This window comes from Juglans microcarpa x Juglans regia, chromosome 7S (genome assembly GCF_004785595.1).
Source record: "Juglans microcarpa x Juglans regia isolate MS1-56 chromosome 7S, Jm3101_v1.0, whole genome shotgun sequence".
Lineage (NCBI taxonomy): Eukaryota > Viridiplantae > Streptophyta > Magnoliopsida > Fagales > Juglandaceae > Juglans > Juglans microcarpa x Juglans regia.
Genome location: NC_054607.1, coordinates 15,710,336 through 15,729,661, shown reverse-complemented (window position 1 = coordinate 15,729,661; position 19,326 = coordinate 15,710,336). Strand labels below are relative to the sequence as shown.

The 19,326-nt window shown below is 35.9% G+C and overlaps 1 protein-coding gene across 1 annotated transcript; it reads right to left on the bottom strand.

Annotated features, from left to right (window-relative positions):
* Nucleotides 1–14,757: 14,757 nt before the first annotated feature.
* Nucleotides 14,758–19,109, bottom strand: LOC121241066 (histone deacetylase 8). Its single transcript, XM_041138664.1, has 3 exons — nt 18,806–19,109; nt 17,363–17,943; nt 14,758–15,212 (listed from the first exon to the last, which is right to left on the bottom strand). The coding sequence occupies exons 1-3, from the start codon at nt 19,041–19,043 to the stop codon at nt 14,904–14,906; spliced, it is 1,128 nt and encodes a 375-aa protein (XP_040994598.1). The 5' UTR covers nt 19,044–19,109; the 3' UTR covers nt 14,758–14,903.
* Between the last annotated feature and the right edge of the window lie 217 nt (nt 19,110–19,326).

The following is a 19,326-nucleotide window of genomic DNA, read 5'->3' as shown; positions in this document are numbered from 1 at the left end:
CACAGTGGTGCAGCGGGTGACTCGGGATGCTCTTACTTTAAATCCTCGAGGAGGTGAGAGAGAGAGGTGCAGACTCTGCAATGGGTGTCTCAGAATGTCTTGCTTTTACACGCTTGTCTACGTGTGGGGTTGAACTCGGGCAATGAACTCAACAGAAGAGATCCGATGGAAGAGATGCTTGTGTCTCGGTGAGATTCGAACTGCAGGGACCAAGAGATTTTGAAAGGGTAGGGCTGATCTTGTGTGGTTGCAACTATTTCTCTTTTGATATAATTTCTGATGTGGCTGATTATGATAGGAGGGCTGTTATCTAGAGATAAACAGCTGGACCGCTTAGAAGCGGACATGTTAAGAGAATGCTCGTAACGAGATGAGATGATAAATATGTAAATAATAGTAAAATTATTTGTTAATAGTATTAAAATAGTTTGAGTTGTGATGTTTAATAGAGTTTTGAAAAATGAGAGTAAAAAAATTGAATAAAAATATTAAAAGTTAAAATATTATTTTTATTTTGAAATTTGAAAAAATTGATTTTTTTTGGAACTTTGAGAAAATTGTAATGATTAATTAGAAAAAGTTTAATGGCTAGTTTAAAAGTGTTAATGTTTTAGTGAAGTTTGAGAATAAAATAAAATGAGATAAAGATGATATTTTATGGAATAAGATAACTTACTTCCAATCATCTCCAAACTCAACTTAACCCATCCTATTTAAATGCATAATATTTATTATAGTAATAATTTATGAAAATATTTATTATATAGTCATTTATATGTGATTAATTTATGCCGCACTAGTTATACTGTTCATTTTGTTTTATTGACGACTTAAAAAAATTAACAATACACATAAAAATGTAGAGTGAACTTAGGATTTCTATCTTTCTCTTCTCGTGTTTTTGAATACCATTTTATTTTAAACATATATATATATCACATGACACCAAGTGTTGGTGCATGGCACCTCAACGAGGTAAAGTGAATAATATAACTAGAACGATATCGTACCATCTCTCTCTCTCTTTATTCTTATATGTAATTCTCACTTGAGAGGGAACTCTTTTTCCTCTCTCCATTTCCTATATTTCCCTAAGACATACTCCTTAATAGCTTCAAATTTTTAATTTTTATTTCTAGATCTACCGAGTCGTGACCATTTTTGTGCAACATGCACCACCCTAAGGGATTCCTAATTTCCTAGGTTGCCGATCTAGGCAATAAAAGGAGTAATACGACTTTCAGACAAGTATGTAAAAGTCTCAATTAATGCCACCCAATTTTCATGTCTTCAAGTGCATCGCACGTTATTTTAATGAGTACTTCTTCCACTCCAAATTTTCCATCACTAGTGCGTGTAGGACTAGTTGATATTAAATTTTAGAGAAATATTATTTATCATCCTCACACCACACATTAATATGCGACTTATCATTTTTATCATTCTATTTAAATACACATATTTACAAATCAATATATGTGTTTAAATAGAAGGATAAAAAGGACAAATCACACCAACATGTTATATTATTGGATGATAAATAGAATTTTTCAAAATATTATCTTATCTCGGTCTCTAATTGGAGTCTGGTCCTTTCTATCTTCATTACGATTTACAAGTCCATCCCACTATCTTTTTCAAAAATAATGCTAGATACAGTCATAGACTATGTATGAACATCATTTCCTATCGCAATACTCAAAATTATCCATGACATTATGAATCGTTGAATCAATCGTGTTTGTTTTGCCAAAATTGTTGCAACATTACAAAGTTTTGTAGGTGTGCCACCCATTCATTTGATTCTCAAGCCTTTTTCTGAAATCAATCAAAATCTTGATGTTTTAGGTTGTGGCAAAACTCAAAATCATTCAAATTTTTGAGTATTTAATACTATCTGATAAATTTACTTGAATGGTCATAAATTTTGCAAGATTTAGTACTTTACGTGTCTATCTCTCATTCTCACTCTAGGTCGATAAAAACTCTAGTATATCTAGGTTGCGTCTGGATAGTAAGATATTCTAAGGTATTTTATGAATAGTAATGAAAAAGTAATTATAGAATATTAAATAGTAATGAAAGTAGGTGAAAAATAATAATAAAATAATAAATAGTGCTAAGGTATTCTCAGTACCAAAACTAGGAAATCTCTTATCCCTATCAAAACATCCACATAACAATGAAGATGTGGCTGATATGTATTTGTAAAAAAGAATTTGAAATTCAAAGATTAAACCATTACTCCCACTACATGCTAGTATTGATAAGAATGTTATGTTTCTAGTGTAACAAGTAGCATTAATTTAAGTTTTGTTTTAAGAAAAGCTAAAGTCTTCTCATATTTTCAAAGATTAGGATCCCTAGGATTATCTATCTCAAGTAGGGTTGAAAAACTGACCCCCTAGTTCGGTTTTAAGCAAAAACTGAAATCGACCAACATAACCTAAATGGGAGGAAACCGGCCGAAACTGACCGTGTAAGGGGGTAGAACTGGCCGGTTCGGTTGCCGGCTAGTTACAGTCGGTTTAGCAGTTTGAGCCATTCTTTTTGTGCTTTTTCAAAACCCAATTCAACCTTTTTTTGGACTTAAGATCATCAATTTCATTTTAATTTTAATGTCATGTATACTATTAGTAACTAAGAACTACTACATATATACTACTAATACTACTTATACTTTATAGTCTTATTATCTTATATACTAATTACTAGATAACTAAAAAGAAATAATAAAAAAAAAAACCCCACTAGATGTTTAATACATATTACAAGCAAAACCAAATTGTCTTAAGCAAGTAAGCAACAATTGTTCTTAAATAAAATTTCACAAATTTTCATTCTTCAAGATTTCAAATAGATTCCCAATGCAGTCTTCAATTCTTCAATCATCAATAGTTGTGATGAATGATGCTCCCAACTCTATATAGAAAAATATCAAATAATCAATATTAATAAATTAGGATAATGAAAAAAAATTAAATCAGCAAATGCCACACAAAACTAAATTAGCAAAAAAATCAACACAATATAAATTAAAAACCTAAAATCCAAATTTATCAAAATTCTGAAAAAATAACTATGATTTTATTTTAAATAAAAACTTGTGAAGTATGGAGCTTTATATTTCCAATTTGAAGGTTATATATTGAATCATTGATGAGTTGATGACATTCGGGGTTATATATAAACTTCTTGTGGTTTATATCTTGATGAAATTCGAAGTAATAAGATTTTCATCACTAAAATTGAAATAAAAGATCAGACTCATAGAGTATAAAATTTTTATACTGAAAAATGAAAGTCTTCAAAATCATAACTAAGAAAAATGACTGTTGTTTTTTTTCGCAGTGGAGTGGGTTTGTGGGCGTGGGATGCGCTATTAGGGACGTGGAGGCTGGGCCGCTACCGATGCTGTTGGAGAGTGGAGACTGGAGTTGACTCAGTGGAGGGCTACGAAAGCTGCTGGAGAGGGTCAAATGAGGGGGCTGGGGGAGGGCTAAGACTCAAAATCAAATGAGAAGCAGAGGGCACGCACGGGTTGTTTAAACCCTAGGTAGAAATGACGTCATTCCCTTTATGTTTTCTTTAAAAAAAACTAAAGAAGCAAAACGACGTTGTTTCACTTATTTAAGTGAAACGGTGTCGTTTTATAATAGTATATATTTATGTATATATATATATAAATGGTAGTTGACGTCGGCCGGTTTATCTATTTTTTGCTGGTTCAAATCGGGATCAAACTGGCTGACGCCAGTTTTGTTGATTTACCACTGCTGGCCGACTGGTTCTCTGTAGGTTTTAGCCGGTTCTGAGCTTCGGCGGCCGATCTGAGTCAGTCCCGGTCGGTTTGCCGGTTTCTTGTACAACCTTAATCTCAAGAAGTTTTCTAAAATTAGTGTAGTGTCTACATGCAATGTTTATCTCTTTCCTAATCGTCCACATGGTATGCCAGATTTTTAATTTCTTATAATTATGTACTCACAAAATGTAATCAAGTTACATTAAAATAAAATTAAGAATACAAGAAGAAAGGGTTTGAAATTCTAAAAAAAAAACTAATTATGATATGAGAAATGATATTTATAGTCCTAGAGTGTGCAAACCCCGCACACTTTCTTTAAAAAAAATGGGTAAATCTAGAATCCACATAATTTTTTTTTTAATGATAGACCCTACTCTCTTTTAAAGAGAATAAGTACTCGAGAGTTGCACATCCTAAAATTGTATCTAACATTATTCTAATAATATATTATATATGCAATGCAAACATGAAAAATAAAAAGGGCAATTGATCTAATAAATTGGATATGGGCTCGTCCATATAGTTCTATACATATACATTTTGAAGTTGTGTTGGAGAAAAAAGGCACTGCAATCTGCTCTTCTAGTATGGTTGGTTGGTAGGGATCTCCTTATCCACTTCCTCTATACTCCATGCTGGGAAAGTAAAAACATTGTCAAAAATGCGTATTACCTTTGTTAACGTCGTGTTTCACACACTTTTCAGCCAAATTCTAACAACTCAGGTTTTCGAAAACATGCCCTGCACAAGGTAGAATGCATTGTGGCTTTGAAAGGGGGGCCTTGGGGCCGGAGAATCTTCGATGCCAAAGTTAGTAAAAATTATTAGAGTGTAGTAAATAAGTAAGAGTCTATGGATCAGAGAGAGTTTCCTCATATCTGAGACCAGCTATTTATACTAGAGGTCTAAATAGTAGGTCATACATACTTTCATGAAGTCTGGGTCCCCGTACTATTCATTTTGTCAGAACCTTTAAATACAGTGTGACTCTACGATGTCATCATTAATGTGGCATGGCTCTTCGACTGTGTCATTAATGTGTCATGTTGTCCAGGTGGAAGAGCTATTAATGAGGTATGGTTCTCCAACCTTCTCTACTCTTAGTCTACCTTTCTCCAAGTTCGTTCATGCTTTTTTTGTCAGTAGATCAACGACTCTCTATATGTCACGTCTGCCTTGTGGGTGGGCACTTGATGACTGGACACTATCTGAAGAACTTTAGATCAACAAGTCTCATCCCCTACAACACCATTTCGCCTACAGGTCATGTATAAAAGATCATCCTAGTGGGACAGGTTCGTGGTTTTCTGTCCTGGGCCGAGCTTGATAGGGCCTTTTGGGCCTTGATGGGAAAATCCACTTACTACCCTATTCGAGAAATCTCATTTTAAGAAAAGTCGAACTCAATCTTCATGCTATAAGATAACAAGATCCTAACAATTATCTATAACAAACATTTTCTGAAATTAGTGTGGGTTCACATTTTCATAATTTTAGAAAATATTTTTTTATAGATAATTATTGAGAGTTTTGGAGTCCACATGTTGTTGTGTATATATATCTCTCTCCTCATTATAGTCCACATGCATGTTGTCTACTTGGATACAGATTGAAGCTATATCCAAGAAAAAGGGCACTGTAATATGGTTCTTACAGTATGATTGGTAATCTCCACATCCTCTTCCTTTACACTCTTGTTTAGGAAAGTAAGAATCTAATCAATAGTTAGGATTGGATCACTTGTACATACCGATAATGTTACAAGTAGCGTTACTCTATTTGAAAATTTTCATTTTACTTCTCATAGTATTAGGGAACAGGATCCCTACAACTCTATCATAAACATTTTCAGAAATTAGTGTTGTGTATACATTTTTTTCTCTCATAATTTTAAAAAACAGGAATAGCATTATTTCTCATAGTATTAGGGAACCGGATCCCTACAACTCTGTCATAAACATTTTCAGAAATTAGTGTCGTGCATACATATTTTTCCCTCATAATTTTAAAAAACAAGTTGATGAATTTTTTTAGCATGGCCGGAACCCAACAATACAGTCAAAAAGCCCACGATGATGTGGGTGTTGATACAATGTTTGAATGCTCATAGATGAAATAAACAGTAAATAAAGCATATAAAATGTAAATAAAGAGAGACATAAAGATTTACGTAGTTTGGTATAAAGGCCTACGCCCAAGGGTTGTTTGGGGCTAAAATCCACTATATTTGATGATTTGTATAGCCTCTCATAACCTTACCTATCTCTCATAATAATGGAGAAAATTAGGGTTTGATAGAGGTTGAAAACGATGCCTTCCTTAAAAAGAAGATATGAGGAATCTTTGTGCACAGTGAAGTATGTCTAAAATCTAAGGAGATTCTCTCCCTTTATAGATGCCTCTTTTCTTATTTGGAATAATTTTGTCATACTTTCACTATGTTGATTCTTCCTTTTACATGTGAGTCAATTTGCCTTGTCCCCTATTGGTAATCCTCTGATAGACTCCCAATAGGCTGGACCCAATTCATTTTATATCAACCAAAACATGTGTTAGATAATTTTAGAGTCATCGTGTTGTGTCTGTTAATGCCTTAATTTGCACAACAGACCGTAAGAGAGAAAATAATGATTCCTAGCCCACGTTGGTGATTCGGGCTTTGATATGATGCTCTTTGCATTCATCCATAAAATAAATAGTAAACAAACAAATAAAAATAAATAAAGAGAGACACAGAGATTTACGTGGTTTGGTATAATGCCTATGTCCACGGGTTGTTTGGGGGGCCAAATTCACTATAATGGGTGATTTTACAATCTCTCACGGCCTCACATATCTCACAATACAATAGAGGACTTTAGTCTAAGTATAGAGAAGTCGTGGTGAGCTTGGGCTTAGGGAGCTTATATGGAGAGATCCTGTAGAGAGCTTGTGGAGAGTTCGTCTAATTTGTGGGGGATCTCTTCCTTATAGAGAGTTATATTTCCTTAGAGTGATTGATTCCAACTTGCCTTATGAAGCCTTTTTCTTTCAGAAGTCTAAGTCTATTTCCTTTTAGGAGTCGTGTGTCTTTCATCTTAGTAATCTGAGTAAACTTGTCTTATCTCTTATTGGTTTTATCTCTTAGCATGGTTTTCGGCCTTATCTCTTAGCTAAATTAAAGGCTGCTGATTTGACCCCTACAGATACCCATGATTCTTAAGATGATTTGCTAGACAAGAAGACATTGAGAATATTCAAGTCAATAATCTACAAAATAAATTTTGAAAAGTGGTCCATGATTTCCTGTTTGGTCACCGATTTTTTGTTTGTTTTGAGCTAAGCGGTGAAGAACTCAACTTGGAAAGATAAGCGAGAGATGTACTCAATCGCATTAGGTGTGGGCAGGAAGCTTTACTTTGGCGAGAGATGTACTCAACCGCATTATGTGTGAGGGTGGAGCTCTAATTTGGCGGGAGATGTACTCGACCGCATTATGTGTGAACGTGAAGTTCTGCTTTAGTGAGAGATGTACTCGACTGCATTAAGTGTGAGCGTGGAGCTCTGCTTTCGGGGGAAATGTACTCGACCGCATTAGGTGTGAGCACAAAGCTCTACTTTGGCAAGAGAAGTACTCGACTGCGGTAGTTGGGAGCGTGGATCTCTGATTTAACGGGAGATGTACTCGGCCACATTAGGTTTGAGTGTGAAGCTTTGCTTTGATGGGATATGTACTCGACCACATTAAGTACGAGCACGGAGTATGCTTTGGCGACAGATGTACTCGACCGTGGTAGTTGCGAACGCAGAGCTTTGATTTGGTGGGAGATGTACTCGACTGTATTAAGTGTGAGTGTGGAGCTTAACTTTAGTGAGAGATGTACTAAACCACATTAGGTGTGAGCATGGAGCTCTGCTTTTGCGGGAGATGTTCTCGACTCAATTAGGTGTGAGCATGGAGCTCTGCTTTTGCGAGAGATGTTCTCGATCGCATTAGGTGTGAGTGCGGAGCTCTGCTTGGGCGGGAGATGTACTCGACCGCATTAGGTGTAAGCGTGGAGTTTTGTTTAGCGGGAGATGTGCTCGACAGCATTAAGTGTGAGCGTGGAGCTCTGTTTTTGTCGGAGATATACTCGACCGCATTAGGTGTGAGAATGAAACTCGATTTTGAGTTTGTTTGCTTGTGTGGATGTTTGCCTGAGAGATTGTTTATTATCAGTGAATAGTGTATATTTCCATGATTGGTTTTTGGTGAGTATTTCCATGATTGTTTTTGTTATTATTAGTAATAGTGGATTTTCTACCCCTTGGTGTAAATCGTCATTGGTGTTCCCATTTTGGGGTTGATGTTGTAGTTTGTTTGCAATAACCCTCGCTCAAGTGGTAAGGAAGCCAGTCGAATCCCTGGGTCTATCTTAGGTGGTTACCGAGCCTATTGACTCGTTCCCAAAGAAAACCTTCGCAAGGTAACCCATTGGCGGCGATTGTGGCACGAGTGTAAACACTCAACTTTTGCTAGAAAAGTTGTTGTACTGCTGTCTAGGTGAGAGGGGTCAGGCAATCCAGAGAGCTGCCAGCCTGTTGGGTGTGTGGGAAGTCGGGCAGTCCCTTTCCTACCTGTTGGCTTGTCATGAGGGAGGTCGGGCAGTCTGATAACTTGTCCCGCCTATTGACCCTCGACGAAAGATGAGTGAGGTCGGGCAATCCCTTACCTTTTCCGCCTATTGGCTCGTCATGATGAAGGTTGAGTCTTTGGACTCGTGCTTCCTGTACACACACTGTGCACGGCGGGCACAATGCACCACTGCTGCGAGTGACCGACAGTGGAATTCTCACTGGCCTTGTCTGGTTGTACGTCCTCGTGGTCGGACTGGTCTACACCACGCACAGAGGATGCTACTTGTGGGTTCGACCATGCATGTGTGGCCTTACGTATCTTGTGCATGGGAAGTGCATGCTGCACATGCAGCACATGGTCGAACCTTAGAGTCGCTATGTGTGATGGGCGGAGCATGTGTTTCGCGGACCAGTGCTGGGAGCCTTACTAGTTTGTTACGTTCCCTGTAACATTACCGTAAGGAGCTCCACGGTGGGCAGAGCTTTTGTGTTTCGTGGACCAGCACTGGCAGCCTCAATGGTTTGTAATCTGCTGGTAGAGTCCTCATAGTCTGCTTTTAGTCCTCTAGCGACGCTACAAATCTAGGCCAGCGATGAGGAACTTTGTGGGGAACTTCAGTGGTTGAATTCCTCCTTGTCAGAGGCAGGAAATGCCGGCTAGGCAGGTGGTGGATACTAGTCGCTTCAACAACTCATAATCATCACAAGAGGTGTAGGTCCAAGCCCATCGACGAAAGGCTAGCGGTAGGGTAGTCGACGTAGTTCACTTCCTTGGTCGAGGACGATATTGTAGGAGACAGAAAACGTCGATCGTTCATTTGATGACTGCTGGTGGCTTTGTAAGCTTGTGGTTGGTCGGCGCGTTTGTCCAGCTTGTTTCCAGGCTTTAGGTGGCTAGGAACTGCCGAGAGGAGCCTCTCTTGGCTAGGATAGGCAGTCTAGTGGAGTGGCCGAATGGGGACCCCACCTCTTGAGAGGGATAGCGGGCAGCCATCCTACAGCTTCAAGTTTCATGGGTCCAACGTGAGGTGCACCCATCACACCCACCGTGCATGTCATGCAAGGTGGGTGGTTCACGTACGCAGTGCATGTGCCATGCGCCCAGTGCATGCACGTAGTGCCCCCTTTTTTATGCTTTTATTCTTTTATTTCTTAGTAACCTCATGCCTGACCTGCAAGCATAGTGTACATCCGTATCCTACACACAATTTTTTTTCTTTTTCTTTTTTTCCTTTTTGCAGTAAAAGTATTAATGAAATAACAAGCAAAAATTTAATTTGAGATAAAACTTATCTGGTTTGCTGGAGACAATCTCATGAGCCGAGGAATCGTCCTACTCTCCTTTCAGGCATAAAGAATAAGAAATCAATCCCACAGATGGTGCCAACTATTTGTGATGCCCCAACCTCCACTTGGGATGGAATGGAGATTTAGTTCGTCGATACATATAACACAAGGTTATATAGCCCCGTTTGTAACAGTTAATATGCAATGCATCCTATAAATGCATCTAGCAATATACAATAATTGCAGTGAAATAAGGGTAACTAAATAAAACTTATGAAATAATAAACTAAAATATCCCAATGTCATTCATAACCATCATAAGTTCAAATCATAAGGTAGCATAATCTTGGTACAATTATTCTTGATAATAAGTCTCTATGGCTAAATCAACTGCTTCATGCATACTAATGCACAAAGGGTTAGGGCTTAAACCTCAAAATGAGGTCAAATCTTTTGTTGAGATCCGGCTCCTCTTTAATCAATCGGATCCACTAGTCTATCTGGTTCGCCCTTATCGGATCCTGATACAACTTCTGTCATTCCAAGTGGATCCTCAAGGGGTGAGATTTACTTAAAATCTCAGTAAGTTAGACAATCAACGTGCACAAAGATAAATTATGCATGATGAATGATAAATATGAAATGTGTGTGATGAAAAAAAATATGTATATTTCTCCCATCCAGATTCCTCAATATTTTTAGAAAACTGAAACACACGTTCTTTTACCGATAATATTTTTCACTTCAACTGTAAAAAATATATATTTCGCCATAACCTTTCATCAATATTAACAATTCACATTTAATGATCATAACGTATGGTATCGTCACAGCTTCTTATATGCACCGAGTACTTGCTGGTGATCGTAGTTCAACTGATGTTGAAACTACGTTGTCTACATACTCGCTCTCAATGCATTGGTAACACAACATCATCATAATATCATAGCATATACACTCATCAGCCTTAGATATCATAACATTTGAAACTCGTTGACTATTCTTCATCAACCTAGGAATTACCACTGCATTTTTATTTACTCCAGAGCAGAAAGAGGATTTTCACTAGGAAAATTCTCCATCCTAGCCTTTGGGGTCTTGACAAAAATTATTTTCATGCTATACTTGAAAAATATAGTTTATGACATGTGCATATGTTGCAAGCTTTTATGTGAATATAACATTTATATGCAATATGGTAAAAATGGTAGAAATATCACATGTCATGTACTCAATGTATCATATAAGATGATGTTTATTGCTCAAAATGAAAATTATAACATGAATGTGGTATTTATCTATAAATTATAAATAATTTAACGAGGAGTAAATTAGAGACCAACTTACAAACTGCCTGAGTTTGAAAAATTGTAGTGCTATAATCAAAGTTGTACTAAGTTAGAATTTGAACTACTAAGGAAGATTTTCATAATCAAAAGTGGTTCAAGAACTGATATTTACAAAATTACCCCTAAATTTTCAAAAAGTGCCACTAAGGCCCTAATTTTTCACTATTTGCAAACAAACTCCAAATTTAGTCAAAATTCATAAACCTCATATTTTCCATATTCTAAACCACCTATTCCTTAGAATTCCAAAAATTAAGTGGAACTAGTCTAAATACACTCAACCCGTAGCATGCATTCTAGTTAATGCCTAAGTGTTATTTCAACTATTGACTCTTATAAATGCATACATATTCAATTTCTTTAACTGAAAATAATTACTGTAATCTTTAATGACATGTTAAAACCTTAATCTTGGGTAAACAAGTTCATCCCAACACTTAATCATGGATAAGAATCTTAATCTCTATTAAATTAGTCCTTAAGCATGCATGATATCTCTTAGTCTTTTTTCATCAAGAAAAGTTTCAAAAACTGAAATTATATCATGCATTTCCCTTATTATCCCAATCACAAGGTTTTATAAATTCTCATATTTCAAGCTTAAGTAAAATAATTCAAAACTTCATAAGTTAAGCATAAATTAATCAAAATCGTGCATGCTTGGATGAAAAACACAAGATATAATTAAAACCTATCATGACATGCTTTCAACCTCAAATTTAAACCTTTAAAAATCATTCTAAGACATTAATAAATCATATCAAAATATACTAGGATATGCCATAGCTAAATTTCTCACTTAAAACAATTTAAGCACTTAATTACACCTTAATGGACTCGAGTTTGATTTAAGCATGATAACATTTTCTAAACTCAACCAAAAATACTTCAACACTTAAAAGTAAAACATAACATACAAACTAAGACATAGGGCTAGAAAACTTACATTTTTTTATGGTCTTCTAAAGCTCCCAACACAAGAACTCTAAAAAACTCCCAAGAATACTCAAAATCTCACTCGGTTTCTCTCTATGGCTCACTAAGGGAGGAGAAGCTCTCAAGAACTCAAAAGAAAACTTGGACAAGAGGTGTGGAGAAGTGAGGGAGTGGAGGGTGTTTTTACAGCCTTCAAGAGGGAAGGGGGACGCCGACCTTGGCTAGAGGAGAGTCTTGTGATTGGTGGAGTGGGCAATGGTGATGAAAAGTGCAACTTCCAGCTTTGTGCTGACGTGAATAGTGCCTATCCCTCATGATTTCTTTATTTTAGGTTCTACAAAGTGTTAAGTGGGTGCCCATGGGGTGAAAATAAAAAGGAAAACAAAAAAATGAGGCATGAGGTCATTCCATGGTGTCGTCGGGTAGTAGAATGAAAAGTTGGACAAATTTTTATTTCTTGCTTGCATCGACTTTGTTTTATCTCCATGGTTGATTTGTGTAGGTATCATGACACTCCTTGAAGGATTTTTGAGGTGGTGCATGGTGGAGGATTGCTTGCCAGGTGATGATGTGTTTGCAGCTCAAATAAGAGGGTGAAAAGGGGGTGGTTGTCGAGTGTTATCTTGTACAAAAGCCAATCAGTTTTGGCTCCATTTGGGGTGGCTTTGAGTCAAGGTTTAGTATGATGACTGGAGGGACTCTTGGGGATTGGAGGAGGAGGGAGGTGGCATGTGGTGGTGGTCCAGCCATGTGTAGAAGTGCAACCAAACACAAGCCATTCAGTTTGGCTTCAACTAGGCCTCCAATGGAATCAGTTGGTTTCTTTGGTTTAGTTTCCTTCGGAAAAAAATGACTCATATTCAATTGAACTTAGAGGGATAATCTGAGGTGTTAAAATACAAAAATACGCTTGAAGAAAGAATGAAATTGGCGTGGACTAGGGGTGAATTGGTATAATGCACCAAGTGATGTATCAAGGGGCCGATTGTGATGTTTTGAGCATTGACATGTCTTTGCCTCTAATGACATATGTTGGACCAAGAATAATATTCTAATTAAGTTTAAGAGTGATGAAAAATAATATTAAAAATAATAAAGTCGAGATAAAAAAAGGTGAGAAATAATTAAAAAGGAAATTAAGATTAAAACATAGTTTAGAGATTACTAATCATATATAGGTTAATTAATGCTCTCAACTCAGGTTTAAAACTTAATTATGAACAAATGAGAGTCCTAAGGGGCATGGGGTACAATATGGGCTTAAGGGAAACCAATAGTATGGTGTATGTGAGCTTCAAGTAGAAATGTGAAAATATAAGACAAGGCTTTGGGCCTTATTGGGTTTAAAAGGCCATAAGTGAGAGTTGCATGGTTTATGGGCTTTAGGTGTGAGTTGATGGGAGGCCTTGGTTCCAGGTTTTAAGAGGTCATGAGAGAACTCAAAGATGAGGCTTGAAAGACTTGCCTTCTCATAATTGGGTCATAAGTCAATGCTGACACCAATTTAGGCCAAATGACCTTATGTCTTCCCCACACTTGGGCCAAGTCTTTTCTAAGACTATCCCACAAAGACTCTCTTATAAGACTTGGTTCAAGGGTTCTAAGTCTTGACCCATAATATTCTAAAGGTTTAAGGGCCTTAAGTATAGCACTAGTGAGCTTTCTTACTAAACCACCCATACTTAACCCTAAAACTTAACCACTAATGACACTAAGTGCCATAGTTTAATGGTAAAACAAATCTAACTAACTCCTTTAAATAAAAATAATAATAAATCTTATGCTAAAAAAAAAATAGAAAGCCCATAAATATAATATGGTATTAGAAGCTTATTCTAACGGAGATTAAGAGTTAATCCTAATGAGTAATTAGGAGGGGTGTTAAACTATTAATGCCTTAATTTGTAATACAGTCCGGAATGGAGGAAAGAATGATTCCCGACTCACGTTGGTGATTCGAGCTTCGATATGATACTTTTCGCGTTCATCCATAAAATAAGTAGTAAACAAGCAAATAAAAAATAGATAAAAAGATATATATAGATTTACGTAGTTCAGTATAATACCTACGTTCACGGGTTGTTTGGGGGCAAAATTCACTATAATGAGTGATTTTACAATCTCTCATAGCCTCACATATTTCCCAATACAATGGAGGAATTTAGTCTAAGTGTAGAAAAGTTGTGGTGAGCCTGGGCGAAGGAGCTTCTGTGGAGAGATCTTGTAGAGAGCTTGTGGAGAGTTTGTCAGATTTGTGGGAGATCTCATCCTTATATAGATGTCGATTTCCTTTAAGTGATTGAATCTAACTTGCCTCGTGAAATATTTTCCTTTTAGAATTATGAGTCTTTCATTTTAGGAGTCTTCATGTCTTTCCTCTTATCTAAGTCAACTTGTTTTTATCTCTTATTGGATTTGTCTTTTTAACTTGGTTTTCGGCCTTATCTCTTAGTTAAATTATAAGCTGCTAATTTGACCCCTACAGTGTCTATATCGCTCCTAATCATAAAAGAAAATATTGTATATATTTATATCAATTTGAAAATGAGAAATGTTTTAGCCATAACATAATTTCACAAAAATAAATTTACAAACTGACATAGCTTAATATGATATATAAAATTGTAAAGTTACTTTTATTATAAAATAAACCCAACATATTTTTGTAGAACTTCCCAAAAAGCGAATGTTTTAGTATAACTACCAAATTTTGGGCCGGACTTTTGCTACTGCCTACCCAGATGTTTTAAATTTTCTTTTTCAGTATACTAAAAAAATCAACAAGAATTTAAAATCAGTACATAATTACATAATTATTGTTAAATCAACAAACATAAATAATTATCTTTGTAGTTGTTCTTTCGATACGGTTGTATACAGATTTACAACTGGAAGACGAGTTATAAGCACAGAACGTAAAGCAAATATCTCTAGATTAAGCCCCCTTTAAAGAATGGCAAAGTGTCTTTATAGTGCTGTTTAATGCATTCGATTACTTTTACAGCAAAGGCTTCATCCTCTGGGTAATAAGCTATGGGATCAGACAACAGAGGAAGTGGTAGATTGAGCACTCCTTCAAGCGTTGCATGAAGACAATAAGCTGAATATGTAACATGATATCCACCTTCTTGGACAATAAGAACGCGGCCACCACTTTGTCTTGCTGCCAAGCTACGAACTATCCGTCCGATCTCTCGATAACCCTCCATTGTCAAGCATTGCCTTCCATTTGGATCAAACTATATCACAAGCAATGCAACAGTTTGAGAAACTCTAAACATAAAGGAGAAAGTGTAATTATTGAGTTAATTACATTTCTATTTTCCAAATTTTGTTTTCAGAAACCAGTTGATGTACATTGAGCCAACATTAAAGCTGACCTTTTTTCACTGTGGGAAAAAAATAAATAATAATAATACAAAAAGGTTCCTAAAGGAATATGATTTCTTGACTTGATCATAATGATAGTGTTTGGTAATACAAAAGGGGCTAAACCGTATTATTCTGCTTGCAACTATAAAGGACTTCTATGCAAATACAAGTTTTTGTTTCTAAGTGAAGGATGTAAACATATCTTTCCACATGCAACTTGTTCATTTTCCCAATTAGTTACACAAAAACATCTCCAATCAATTCTGACTATAAGAAGAAATTATAAGTGTTTGATTAAATTAATTCACTTATAAGTGAAATTACAAGTGAATTAATTATAAGTGTTTGTATACTTCCTGTGTATATGGGCTTCGCCTATTACATTCGTTCAATAAAATTTCATTTTACATATCAATAAAAATATTAATTAATTCACATAGCATCCTCAGAATAGCAAGCTAAAGTAATGAAACAGCACATGGGTGTCACAAGGCATTACCAAAAGAAATGAGGGATAACCTTAAGTTGATCAAGAAGCATGGCAGAATGACTAATATGTCCATCTCTCCTCACAAGGAAAACCCATTACATGCATGTGGTAAAAAACAAGATGTCTTCTTTGGTTCTACACCATTTACAACCCACTTACCATATGTTTTTCTTTAGGAGTAACGAGCCCTTACCATATGTATTTTCTATTTTTCTAAGGGGTTGAACAAAATACATGGAAAAAAAAATATATGAATAGATCATACCCTTAACTTCAATTTAAAGTCTATTTTTCTCATTCTAGTATATTGTTGCTTATTGTATATCCAGTTTTTGTTTACAGTATTTAAGATCAAGGCAGCACAGAAACTTCTAATAAAATGAATAGAGACTATTTGTTGATTCTGTGACCAATTCCAACATCTTTGTCATATTTGTCGAAATTCTTGCATAACAGCTTCACCTAGTTCATTGAATGAAAGGACAGAGATAAACAAGAAAATAAGGACCAAATAAACCCCACTGAATCAAGGAAAATTCTCTTTCAAATTCTCGTTCATCTCACTATTTTCCTCGAGTTCACTGCAACTAAATAGTAAGATTGTTCTGTTTTCGTAATGGTGTGAAAAAATTGCTAATAGCTCAAAACTTATTTCTTTTTTAAATTCTTTTCCCAGTCACAGAGCAGAGATCAGGCTTATCCTTGATCCAAAGTGCCTATGAAGAACTAAAACTTTAGTATCTATAGCTTATATGTTAATGATCTGACTGGTAAATCTTGTTATATTTTTAAACTGAGCTCGTTCTCCTCCAATATTTTCCATTGTAATACCATAAAAACGTGCTACTAAAAATGGTAGTTACAATACAGCTAATAAAGTTCAATACTATTCCACTTTGGAGCCACCAGGCACAGACCCTTGAATCTAGAAATACTCTATTACAAAAACACAGCAAATTGTGGTACCATGTACTTATCAAAAAAACAAAAATTGTGGTACCATGTTAGATCAAACAAACAAGAAATTAATCCATTTACTTATCTTTTTTTTAATGTAGATCAAACAAACGAGAAATTAATCCATTTACTTATCTTTTTTTTATAGGTAATCCACTTACTGATCTTTAAAGCTAGGATATCATCCTTAACACTGTATTACGTTCAACTTTTACCAAAAAACTGTATAGGAAAAAAAAGAAGGGAAAAAGGTTTCTTATTTAGGTTTCACTTCAATAATTTTTTGTAAAGCATCATACATATTCAGTCTCCTGTATGCTAGTCACTTTAGAACTTCAGATCTTCCTTTTCAACAGTCAATCAACATGCTCATAGAAAAAGGTCTGTCTACATGAAATCTGATTGTTCAGGTCAATTCCTTTCCTAAATAGCCATTCATTTGTTGTCTTATGCCAAGTCTCAAGTAAAAAGAGCAAATAACACTCAACTCTTGATATCCTTCTCACATTTAATTTGCTTAGATAAATACCTTGATTAGAAATTAAGAGGGAGAAAGAGAAAAAAACTTACAGCACTTGAATCTTGGCCAATAACCAAAACTAACATATCAGCCCCAAACTTTTGAACAGCTGGAACGACCAGCTCTGTCATGGCATGCGCATATCCCCTATCACCAGTGCCATTAGGTAGAGGTATATTCATATTAAATCCAAATCCTTTTTCTTCACCAAGCTCATCAACAGATCCACTCTGGGGATGAGACAGACCCCAGGAGCCATGATTCATGTGGAGAGAGATGGTGAGAACATTGTTTGACTTGTAAAACCCCTCTGCTGTTCCATTTCCATAATGAACGTCAATGTCAATGACCACAACCTTTTGACACCCAGAACCTAATGCCAATTGAACAGAAAGTCCGGCATTGTTAAGGAAGCAGTACCCATCAGCTTGAGTAGGCTGAGCATGGTGACCTGGAGGCCTAACCAATGCATAAGCAATTTTACCATGCCCGTCAAGTATGTACTTCATGGCCGATATTGTAGTACCAGCAGCTAGAACTGCAGCATCCCAGGATCCGGGTTTCAAGAAAGTCCCAGCACAAAGCATCTTCCCTCCATTTCTATCTGCCTCAATGAGTTCATTTATGTATTCTGGCAACAATACCCATCAGCTACCAAAAGACATTCTGGGAGCTGTTCGTAAAGATAAGGATGGTTTACACATTCTTCGTAAGAAGTAACAGGTTTGTTTTTCTTGCCTTTTTTATTTTATTTTGGTTTATCTTTATGATTGTTGCTTTTGGTAATTTTGCTGTTTTCTGATGTACTGTATAGTGTTTAGTTTTTTTTTTCTAGTTAGTTTGGATGCTTGGGTTTTTTTTTTTTTTTGAATGTGTAACCCCCACGTGTCAAGATGTAACCACTGTATTCCTCTACTATAAGTGAGGACTATCAATAAAATTGGATACTGTCCTCTTCTTAAAAAAATGTATTCTGGCAAATGAACGAATTTCAAATCATGTCATACTCCGATTAATTCAGACCCCATATTCTTTGTAATGGAATAAAGTACACAGATTGTTACAATCAAAATATTCCCCGTCCCAAGATTTCTAGCAAGCATTATTGGATTGCCTACAAATAATAGGAAATGCAAGGCGAATTGGAGGTCGTCACACATCTGCAAGAACTCCAATAAATGACAACCTATTGGAAATCTTTGCCTCTATTGTCAATATTTTTTTTCTAGTCAATTGGGAATTCAAAACCACCTAAGCAAAAACAGAACAGAGATTCAGAATCCGAAACCCTACCCTTGAAGTTTGACTAATCAATTAATAATTTAACTCATCACCTAGCTTCAACTTTCAGCTGCATCATTAATACACAAACAATTGCTAAAACCAACCCAGCTGCACTATCAGTGACACTATCTGAATACCAATCAAACAAGAAATAATTTATCAACTTAAACTGACTGAAATGAGCTTAAGCAAAACCAGTACGCAGATACCGTGAGTGTGAAATTTAAGCAATTCGGGGATGAGAGTAGGTCTGCCAGTATGCCAAGAGATGTGGGGAGAGATAGGGCCTCGCTTGAGGATGGAGAGCATGTTCTTGATCCTGTCAGGGTTCTCTGGATGCTTCTCCAAAACGTCAAGAAATCCGGGGTCTAATCCGGTGTCGAATACGCCACTGCCGGTGTCATGATTGAGCATCCCCTGGTGCCAGAAGACGTCTATGCGATCCATTGAATTATAGTAGAAGAGTGAACTAAATGCATCCAAATATAAACAACGCCTCTTTCTTTTGTGTCCCGTATCAGACAATATATCATATCATATGCGTATCCCATAATATATATATTTTTTAAAAGGTTATGAATACTACAACTTTTTTTTATATAATTATATTTTAAATTAATTTTTTTTTTATAAAAAAATATTATTTTATAAAATTAACTCTCATTATAAACAACTATAACTATACATGTATCATTTTCTATATTTAAATAGATTTTTACATATATGCAGC

Coding starts and splice junctions, on each gene's coding strand:
- LOC121241066 (XM_041138664.1), bottom strand. CDS start 19,043: ATGGATCGCATAGACGTCTTCTGGCACCAGGGGATGCTCAATCATGAC. Junction 17,944..18,805: donor GCTTAAATTTCACACTCACG/GTATCTGCGTAC, acceptor TATTGTTGCCAG/AATACATAAATGAACTCATT. Junction 15,213..17,362: donor TTGGCCAAGATTCAAGTGCT/GTAAGTTTTTTT, acceptor CTTGTGATATAG/TTTGATCCAAATGGAAGGCA.